Genomic DNA, 10,299 nt, shown 5'->3' on the forward strand with positions numbered 1-10,299 from the left:
AATATAGATAAAAACAAAAACTAAGTATATATTTTATCCATAAATTGTAAGACGAATATTTAAGTCTAGTTACTCTATCATTAAATATTTTTTTTTAAATAAAAACAAAAGTGTTATAGTCTCGAAATCAAAAAAAACTTTTGAATCTAGACAAGGCCTAAACAAGGCCATAATTGAAAAAAAAAAGCTGGCCAATCGCCGATGCCAGTCTGGCCCCAACGGCACTCCCACATGGCCTCACCTCACCCACCCCCACCAATCCCCCGCTCAGATCCGACGGCCGCTAATCGTCGCATCCGCAAACTAACGGTATCGCGCCCTCGTCTCTCCCCATAAAACCCTCCTCACCCCTGCCTCCCAACGCCGCCGTCTCCTCCCCTCCTCCCATTCCGTCCCCCCTGCCCAGATCCAATTCTCGACTTCTCCGTCCGCCGCTGCCATGGCGCTCTCTGTGGAGAAGACCTCGTCTGGGCGGGAGCACAAGGTCAAGGACCTCTCGCAGGCGGACTTCGGCCGCCTGGAGATCGAGCTGGCCGAGGTCGAGATGCCCGGTCTCATGGCGTGCCGCGCCGAGTTTGGCCCGTCCAAGCCCTTCGCCGGCGCTAGGATCTCTGGGTCGCTCCACATGACCATCCAGACTGCCGTCCTCATCGAGACCCTCACCGCGCTCGGCGCGGAGGTCCGCTGGTGCTCCTGCAACATCTTCTCCACGCAGGACCACGCCGCCGCCGCCATCGCGCGTGACTCGGCCGCCGTGTTCGCCTGGAAGGGGGAGACCCTCGAGGAGTACTGGTGGTGCACCGAGCGCTGCCTCGACTGGGGCGAGGGCGGCGGTCCCGACCTCATCGTCGACGACGGAGGTGACGCAACGCTGCTCATCCACGAGGGTGTCAAGGCCGAGGAGGAGTACGAGAAGACCGGCAAGATCCCCGACCCGGAGTCCACAGACAACGCTGAGTTCAAGATCGTGCTCACCATCATCCGCGACGGGCTTAAGGCTGACCCTAAGAAGTACCGCAAGATGAAGGAGAGGCTTGTCGGCGTCTCTGAGGAGACCACCACCGGAGTCAAGAGGCTCTACCAGATGCAGGAGACCGGCGCCCTCCTCTTCCCTGCTATTAACGTCAACGACTCCGTCACCAAGAGCAAGGTGATTCAAGCGTGCCTTCCTTTGGATCCATTTCCTTTCTTTCAGATCTGACGTTCTTGTTGTGTGGATCTAGATTCTGCATGATTAACAATCTGAGATTTATTTGTTTGTTGGAGCTGGTGCTGCTTGCTATGCTTATAGTCTTGTGGATGAATAATCAAGTCTGCAGAGTAGCGCTCTATATTTAACATGGGTTTATGTTTCAGATCTCTGTTGGACAGGATCTGTTTATTGGGATTGATTGTTCATGGCGAAGTATCTCGGGATACTTTAGGCCTATTTGTGTTGATTGGGCTGCTAATATATGTTTGTTTCTAGTTACTTGTTATGGCTCCTAAATTGCAGGGATGCTGGATTTAGTGTTGGTCATCTTTGTTTTCAGTTGGATCTGGATCTTGGAATGCTGTTGCGTTGTTGTCAAATAAATGTTATTGTTAGCTACTTCTAATATTAGTTGCATGTTTCGTCCATGTTATGTGTTAGTTGCATGTTTGGTGGATTTGATGGGTGTCATCATAGAGAATAAAATATCTCTTACCCTGTTTACTTAGCCTCTACGTTTGTAGATCCTTTCATGTTTTAAGGCATTGTTCCTTGCACCTGGCCTAGACAAAAGTGTCTTGCTGTGCATTTTCTAGATTCTTATAAAGAGTTTGGCATGTTGCTAGTACCAAAATTCAACTATTAAGATTAATATATATTGATATGTTTTTCCTCTGGAACAGTTTGACAACCTGTATGGTTGCCGCCACTCCCTCCCTGATGGTCTGATGAGGGCCACAGACGTTATGATTGCTGGCAAGGTTGCCGTGGTCTGTGGATACGGTGATGTTGGCAAGGGCTGTGCTGCTGCACTCAAGCAGGCTGGTGCCCGTGTCATTGTGACTGAGATCGACCCCATCTGTGCCCTCCAGGCTCTGATGGAGGGTCTTCAGGTCCTTACATTGGAGGATGTTGTCTCTGAGGCTGACATCTTTGTGACCACCACCGGCAACAAGGATATCATCATGGTTGACCACATGAGGAAGATGAAGAACAATGCCATTGTCTGCAACATTGGCCACTTTGACAATGAAATTGATATGCTTGGTCTCGAGACCTACCCTGGTGTTAAGCGCATCACCATCAAGCCCCAGACTGACCGCTGGGTGTTCCCTGAGACCAAAACTGGCATCATTGTCCTTGCTGAGGGTCGTTTGATGAACCTTGGGTGTGCTACTGGCCATCCTAGCTTTGTAATGTCCTGCTCATTCACTAACCAGGTAAGCATGTTAATCAATACTCTTTCTTGGTATCGGATTGACTAGCAAGGTCAAATTACTGAATTATGTGTTCTTGTTGCAGGTCATTGCCCAGCTTGAGCTCTGGAAGGAGAAGAGCTCTGGCAAGTATGAGAAGAAGGTGTATGTGCTCCCCAAGCACCTTGATGAGAAGGTTGCTGCTCTCCACTTGGGCAAGCTTGGTGCCAAGCTGACCAAGCTCACCAAATCCCAGGCTGACTACATCAGCGTGCCGATCGAGGGCCCCTACAAGCCTGCCCACTACCGGTACTAGGCAGCCCAGCACGACTTCCAGCTCACTAGGCCGGTTGTGTGATATGAAGTTTGCTACACCGGCTGTCAGTTATCTTTTGCATGCATATGCATTGTCATATACGAGCTGAGGGGGGATGCGGTGAGGTAAGGGGCTGTTTGCTTCAGCTGAAGAATAATGGTGTTATCGGCTTGGATGAGGCGATGTGCGTTGCCAGATACAGTTTTGTCATGTTGACTCTACTTATCTGATTATCATTTGTAAGCGATTTGCTCAAGTTATGTGTCATTTATGAATAACTTTGCTTTTCTCAAGAGCATACTTAGTCTTATCCTCAATTGTCTTGGGTTTGGTTGGTTGAGTACTTTGATTGTTTGAGTTGCGTTCACCAGGATCGCTGATATGTTATTTAGCGGTTATTGCATGGTTGGTATTCACGCGTGTTTTATAAAATCTGCTAGAAGGCAGACGCGTTGTTCAGTTCTCTAGCCAAAACTATTGAATCTTTAGATATATATGCTATTAAATATAGACAAAAAAACTAATTACTCTATTTGTAGCTAGAAAAAAAGCCGTTTTGGTTGGTGTCTCACATTTGTATCTATGCAATTGAAATCAGTTTGTAGAAGGTTACTGCAGCAAACGGTTAAATCTTTAGGGACTAAAGACTTTGATATTTTTTTGTCTGCATAGAAAATGGAGATGCCAGGACAGGTTTACTGATTATATATACCATGATGGCCTGAATGTTGATTTGTGGACCTCCTGAATGTTGGTTTGTGGAGCTTCGTTACCAACACCAGCTTAATGGTGTCATCTACTGCATCTCTGAAACAAAAAAAAGATTAAAAAAAACTCTACTAAAACCAAACAGGATGAGAATATCAAAAGGATTCAAGGGGGAATAAAATTACGTCTTCGTTCCTTTCTGCCAGCTATCTTCATGCTTCCAAGACGAGGAAATTATTCACAAGTGAGGCTGAGATCCAAGTGACCTTCAGTGAAGACTTGGAGACGCCCTTGTTGTACGGTGTGCTGGATTTTGCCGCCCGGCCGCCGTCGGCGGTCTAGCTGGGTTCGAGCAGAGATCTAGAGGGTGGCCTCTTCTTCTCGTGCGGTGCGGGAAGGGAGCGCTGGTGCCGCCGCCGCCACCCTAATCCTTCGCTCTGCCCACCTGCGCGTGAGGAGCGTGGCCGGGGCGAGCGGCTCACCGTTAGCGTCGCAGTTGGCTTCGGTGCCGCCGCTGGTGTCGCCGGATCCGCGCGTCCTGCCCTCGATCGGGGGCGTGGATCCGCGCATCCTGGCCTCGGTCGGAGGTGCGAGCAGCGCCGGACGTGGAGCGCGCGGCGGGTGCGGCTCTGGAGAAGTCGTCGGATCCGCGCGTCCTGCCCTCGATCGGGGGTGCGAGCACGGGCGACCTGGCGTGGATCCGCACGTCCTGGCCTCGGTCGGGGGTGCGAGCAGCGCCGGACGTGGAGCGCGCGGCGGGTGCGCCCGCAGGTGGCAGCGGGTGCGGATCTGGAGGTCGGGGGTGCGAGCACGGGGAGAGGATGGAAGGGGAGCAGGGCGGGGATGGAAGGGGAGCCGGGGTGCGCCCGCAGGTGGCAGCGGGTGCAGATCTGATCAGGGATGGGGATGGAAGGGGAGCGGGGCGGGGATGGAAGGGGAGCGGGGGGAAGGATTGATCCGCGCGGAACGACGTTCGCAGGAGGCAGGACGAAAGCGAGAGGAGAGAATGTCGCACCAAAAGTTTGTCCATCTTTTACTCTTTTTAGTTGTAGGAGATTTCACAGTATTATTATCTTATCATGCGACCCGTGTGTATTTTTAGTATGAAAGTTTAACTATCTCGTAGCAACGCACGGGTATGAACCTAGTATAAAGAAAATCACAGCAACATGGTCTAAAAGCCTAACTTTAGCATCTTATTTTTATAAAAATATTTATCAAAAAAAAAGTATATTTTTATAAAAATATTTTTCAAGCCTTAAGTAGACCCTGAAGATTTTAGAACCTTAGGTAATACCTGAATGTTATGAGTACTATCACTTCTGCTGATTTTATAAACATGGACATTGTCAGGCTTGCCAATTGCATCGTAGGTTCAGGATGTGGTGGTGGCAGCTTCTAAGTTCATGATCTTAGATGAATTTAAGTATTTCCTGGATAAATCAAATTTTCATTTGCTTCTGTGTATTGGATGTAGCTAAGCTTATGACATTTTCCATCAGTTTGTGTTTCAATAGTGGTCCCCTCACGAGGCAATTGGCTGCGCCATGACAGATTCATTACTCGCTGGGCAACGCAAGCTATGCGACAATGTTTCATCCTCGCTGGAGGAGCTACTTCCCTCATCTGGTCCTCACCCAATGCCTTTCGTAATAGTGCTAAAGCAAGAAAACATCTTTCTATTGGTTCGTATAATTATCTAACCCTGACATTTGTATCTTCTAAATATAATGAAATGCCTGATTAGTCTTAGTAATACTAATGATTAGCTACAGTTAGTCAAGCAAATCAGTCTATTTAATTCTGATTTTTCTCAAAATACTGATGTAGGTTTTGTGATGGGCACCAGAAAGACTCTTCTCAGGGTATGTCCATGGTTCTTGCTACTCCCAGATAAGGTTTTAAATCTGTCTTAGAGAACGAAAAGAAAAGAAAAGAAAAGAAAAGAAAGATAGGGGTAGCAGAAAATTATAATGTACCTCTATATTTCATTGATAGGTGAGGATAGCGATAAAAAAATATTTATTTAATGTAACTTTAAATTCAAGGTTGAGAATCAGGAAAATATTATTGTTGATTACACTGACTTGCATTTCATTATAGAACAACAATTATAGAAACATTGAGTGTCATATCCAGTATTTCAGTTAGCACTGTATTTTCCTTTTAGTGAAACAGCACATGATAGTGCTATTTTCATTGACTAAGGTAGGATTTTTTTCTTAATTCTGCCATGTACATCCATATCTATCCAATATCAACATTGCACTTTCTTTATTAGGATCAAGTGTCTACTATCAACATTCAATATTTTATTTAAGATTATTTAATGGAGGTATCGGCTCAATATTGAGGAGACAGAATGGATCATGTCAGCAACAACACATTGACATGTTTTTTAGTGTAAGAGCAGAGTGGTACCAAGATGTTTTCCATTTACTGTTGTCTTTCTGCAGGCTGCAAGGATGGCTGGTTGGCTCCATTATCTTAGTGAAAAGAGGTTTCCAAAAACAAGACAGGTTGGATTTGATCTTGTTCTTGGTTCAAATGGCAAGCAGTTCCGAACCTGCAGTATTGAGGTTGTTCGATTTGTAAAGTTACTTGATGAGGCTAAATCTTGGAGCACATCAGAATTACTATAGTTGCTCACTGAAAATGATAAATTGGACTATTTTGGAACCTTATCTTTATCCTTCAGGTGACTATGATATTATGTTTTTTTCAGGCAAAATTGTGTTAGTGTTTGTAATTTATGTTAGTGCTTCTTTTAGTAAATTAGCACATGTGAAGTAAGACGGGATAGTGCTTGTGTTAGTGTTGTAGTGATTAGCTTGTTTATTTAACAATGCATCTCACTAGCTTGGTTGTGGTTGACATGATCATCCGCTGTAGCACTACCTATATTTGATTTGCAGCTTGTGTTTGGTTTTAGCTGTTGTTTTTATTTTCTCCCTTTTACTGTCAACATTTGACCTAATTAGAGAGGCCTACTACCACCAGTGAAACTATAACAGAGATACTTTTGATGAAATAGATTGTTTTGTAGTTTTAGTGGTCAGGTCTGGGTTATGTGACCCCAAGGGTAACTAAGTTTTAGTGGTGGTGCTCGTGTGATTACTTGTGGGTTTGAGTTTGTCATCTTTGTATTTGAGCGTCATGGTGTTGAATGCTTCTTATTGCCTATATAATGTGTAAAGATTATTAAGACGAATTTTCTTGTCTGACTGAACTGAAATGATATATTTCCTGGATCCTTCAATCAGCGAAGTCTAAATTTTCTGTAGGAATAAAAATACACCGGTAATATTATTCAAATAGACTAGGAAAGTTTTTTTTTCAGTATCTAAGGAACAATATGCAAAGGTGATTCATCTAAGCTAATGGCTTGGTGGATTTTGTGCCAGTGTAAGTGTAGACTTCGACTATTCATGCTCTGATGGAATTGAAGATGGTGATGACAACATTTGGAGCATCGTTGGTGGGAAGGTAAACAAGATGCTGTCATAACTCATACGTGATGGCAAAATTCTATCTTTCAGCTTTTTTGAGAGAGAGAGAGAGGATAATTTCAGTAAAATATGGCACTTGAGTCGGAAAAATAATTAGTAGCAAACAACTACTTGTATCATATATCATGGATTAAATCAAAATGACCAAGGCTACCCTAATTATGGAAATTTATGGACCCTGGTTGTTATTGGATATTTTTTTTTGTGCGCTCACTTTATTTGTCTTAAATTTTCTTAGAAGCATTTGGCATATCACCAAAGACATAGAGTTATCGATATCGAACTGTTGGTAGAAGAATCAATTTTATTTTTGGTTACATCGTTGCAGAATTGCAAAGTTGTACATAAGACTTGCGGCAAAAACATTACAATTTTGACTCTCATAATTGGAAATGGGAATTTTGACTCATGATAGGTACGTGGAATCTGAGAGTCTATGATGTCACACTCTCTATGATGATTGCATTAATTCACAAACTTTCCCGTTTGGATTAAATACTGCTTTAATATTGATATTTAATTTCACAAAATTGTTATCATATCATGCGATCCGTATGTTTTTAGTACAAATGTTTAGATATCCCGTAGCAACGCACGGGCATGCTACCTAGTTAAATACCAAGGTTAAAATGGTATTTAATCAAACTCTACTGTAGACCTTTTCGTAAATTAACATAGTCACGGAGAGCACGACATCAGTCCCACAAACTCTACTATGTAGATCTTTCCGTGATGTGGTTAAGATAATGTTTATATCGGCGGAAAGAAATCTCTGATATCTATTTCTTCAATGTGCCAATAAATTCATGAATAAGTTTCGCCGTATCTCGATACCATCTTGTACATAGGTTCGATTATATGTATAAATAGGTAAATGCCCGTGTATTGCAAGAAAAAAATAATGCCACAATACTAACACTTAGAAAATATATAAAAAATAAAAACATAAAATACTAACACTTAAAGCCTTAAGAATATGCTAAGGAAGTCAGGAGCAATCGTTTCTTCTCTTCTCTGCTGCACACTTCATTGGATTTAGGCGTAAGGAGTCTGATGAACTCTGAAAATTGGTTTTACATGTAGTTACATTAGAAAAAGAGAGACTAAACTCTATATCTCTATGCTTATGAAGATATTTCTTTTTTGTTGAAAGTAAGGTAGTGAGAGTGAGAGATATCCATACAAAAAGTGTAAACCAATAAACTATTTAGATAGAACAAACTATGTTGTTACTTCACTAATGGGTAATGAACTAAATATGGTAGGAGTATATTGGCTCTCATGTAGACAACATATGATACGATATAAACTTGCAAATTGTACCTATTTTATCCTTTTACAAAAACATGTTTAATCTTTTATTATCTATTATTCTTCACAAGATGACCTGCAAGCTTGAAAGCTCCTATACAAATCAAACAGATAACCATATGTTACTACAGTCAGCACTGCGCAGTGTATTTTTAGTGCTGAAACTTCGTGTCTTTTGAACTACAACCAGAAAGCTCAATGCTCCAAAATGAGCCTGTAATTCTCGCATGCTGAGCATACAAGTTCTACTACCTGATGATGGATGAAACTCTAGTGGTGTATATTGTATCGCTTCACAAAACTGAAGCCAAATAAAGAAAAATAAAAAAGTGAGCTCCTTCATGAGCGTAAACTGAAACAAGAAAAAAGCTCCTTCATGAGTCTAAGCTGAAACGAAAAACTCCTTCATGAGCCTAAACTGGAAATAAAAGCATGCTCCTTCATGAGCCTAAACTGTAAGAAGAAAATATATGTTTTGCAGCTTTATGACCTTAAACTGTTGAGGAGGTATTACTTATTATTCTCTTATTAAGCATTGGATGCAACACAATATTTAATATATATTGTATTTTGGAAGTCTTATGTCGATTCAGCATAATCCCAAGTAGTTAATAAAAGACTACATGCAAACAACACTACAGGTAAGCCCGTGCAGTAAAGTAATGATCAATATGCCAAAATACTAATGTGCTAATAAAGTTAAGAGGGAAAACTCCCATGAAGTAATAGTGGGCAAATGGAGAGAAAAAGGGAGGGGGTCTCACATCCTCTGCTGCTTGAGGAACGAGGGCACTCATGGCTCGTGCCTTCACGGCCTCCAACATGACTGCACGAGGCATGGAATTGTCTTCTTTGATCTACTCCTTATAGCAAATGCGTCTGTCTTCTTGACCTTCTGCTGTAGCACACAACCTCTGCTTCAAGCTTCTTGATCTTTCCATAGATGGTGTTCTGCCCTGCTTGTGCAATTGATAGTTAACTCCAACAGAGACAATTTCATATTACCATGACAGAACTACACATATGCAACAAAGGGAAGCAAGTAAAACAGAAAACTGCAGATACAATTTACCTGGTGGAAACATTGAACCTAAGGAGGTATGATAAATGTTAATTAAAAGGGGTCAATCCTATTTTGTCTACCTAAAAAAATTATCATATAGAGCATAAGTTGATGCAAACTGAGTATCAAATTGATGAAGGGGTCAAACTGAGTATCAAACTAATAAAACCGGAGCTCAACTTTTCTGAAGTCATCATATATAACTCTGGCTCAAATTACCACAAGTTATATTTATATCATTATAAGCAAATAGAAAGGCAACAAGATGGAAAAATCACAGAAGATGGAATGCACCGATCTATACCATCCTGCTTAACATACACCCTAGGTGCCTAAAACTGCATGCTGCTGCATCTGTCACTAAATACTCACACACATAGAAATAAAGGGGAAAAAGGGTAGCCATTCTCTAAGCAACGGAACAACGCATAAAAATGCACCTAGATTGACTCCTATGCTTTCATTGTGTCATACTTGAGAGTAATATGTACAGAGTTATAACTGAGAAAAAGAGTTCATATTTTCCTGAAATCAAATTCACAGAATATGTCAAAAAAAACAGGTTCAAACTTGAGAGAAAATAGTATACATTTTATCTAGGTATAGCCATAACTGCAAGAAATAGTACCATGTAAATTTCACCATTGTAACATAACTTAATTGTTTGGAAAGGTAAAATAGCAAGTAACACTCCATGATAGCAACAGACATGGTAAAATTCTTAGCTAACTAATAGGAATATTTCTGAAAAGAAAACAACAAGTAAAATTCACCATGCTAGAATTCGTCTCGAGGCAGATCAGCACAAGAATCAACAGGTTGCTCTAAAAAAAAAGAATCAACAGGTAAACAAAGAACCAATTGCAATTTGCAGAATCACCCTATGCAAAGAGACATGGACAAGGATAGCAGAGGAACTATAATTAGTGTAGAGTTTTCACTTATCTAAAAACTCAGAATTCGCACCAACCAATGCAATTAGCAAATAGTAATCACCCAATTAC

General features: G+C 41.9%; 2 protein-coding genes and 1 long non-coding RNA gene across 3 annotated transcripts; 2 read left to right on the plus strand and 1 right to left on the minus strand.

Moving 5' to 3' along the window:
* Positions 317–3,021, plus strand: LOC110435716 (adenosylhomocysteinase). Its single transcript, XM_021461666.1, has 3 exons — positions 317–1,150; positions 1,876–2,412; positions 2,495–3,021. Exons 1-3 carry the CDS (start codon positions 440–442, stop codon positions 2,702–2,704), a joined length of 1,458 nt encoding a protein of 485 aa, XP_021317341.1. The 5' UTR covers positions 317–439; the 3' UTR covers positions 2,705–3,021.
* LOC110435790 (arginine--tRNA ligase, chloroplastic/mitochondrial-like) lies at positions 4,682–6,394 on the plus strand. The gene is made up of 3 exons (XM_021461833.1): positions 4,682–5,097; positions 5,243–5,277; positions 5,869–6,394. The coding sequence occupies exons 1-3, from the start codon at positions 4,995–4,997 to the stop codon at positions 6,052–6,054; spliced, it is 324 nt and encodes a 107-aa protein (XP_021317508.1). The 5' UTR covers positions 4,682–4,994; the 3' UTR covers positions 6,055–6,394.
* On the minus strand, positions 7,725–10,062 carry LOC110435530. The gene is made up of 2 exons (XR_002453247.1): positions 8,997–10,062; positions 7,725–7,981 (listed from the first exon to the last, which is right to left on the minus strand). It is a non-coding gene; the product is annotated as an uncharacterized LOC110435530 (long non-coding RNA).

The sequence above is a fragment of the Sorghum bicolor genome, chromosome 5 (assembly GCF_000003195.3).
Source record: "Sorghum bicolor cultivar BTx623 chromosome 5, Sorghum_bicolor_NCBIv3, whole genome shotgun sequence".
Lineage (NCBI taxonomy): Eukaryota > Viridiplantae > Streptophyta > Magnoliopsida > Poales > Poaceae > Sorghum > Sorghum bicolor.

Bases quoted from the DNA above. Each gene is read 5' to 3' on its own strand.
- LOC110435790 (XM_021461833.1), top strand. From the start codon at position 4,995: ATGCGACAATGTTTCATCCTCGCTGGAGGAGCTACTTCCCTCATCTGG. The intron at 5,098-5,242 runs GTTCGTATAATT...ATACTGATGTAG, and splicing joins AAGAAAACATCTTTCTATTG to GTTTTGTGATGGGCACCAGA. The intron at 5,278-5,868 runs GTATGTCCATGG...GTCTTTCTGCAG, and splicing joins CCAGAAAGACTCTTCTCAGG to GCTGCAAGGATGGCTGGTTG.
- LOC110435716 (XM_021461666.1), top strand. From the start codon at position 440: ATGGCGCTCTCTGTGGAGAAGACCTCGTCTGGGCGGGAGCACAAGGTC. The intron at 1,151-1,875 runs GTGATTCAAGCG...CCTCTGGAACAG, and splicing joins ACTCCGTCACCAAGAGCAAG to TTTGACAACCTGTATGGTTG. The intron at 2,413-2,494 runs GTAAGCATGTTA...TTCTTGTTGCAG, and splicing joins CCTGCTCATTCACTAACCAG to GTCATTGCCCAGCTTGAGCT.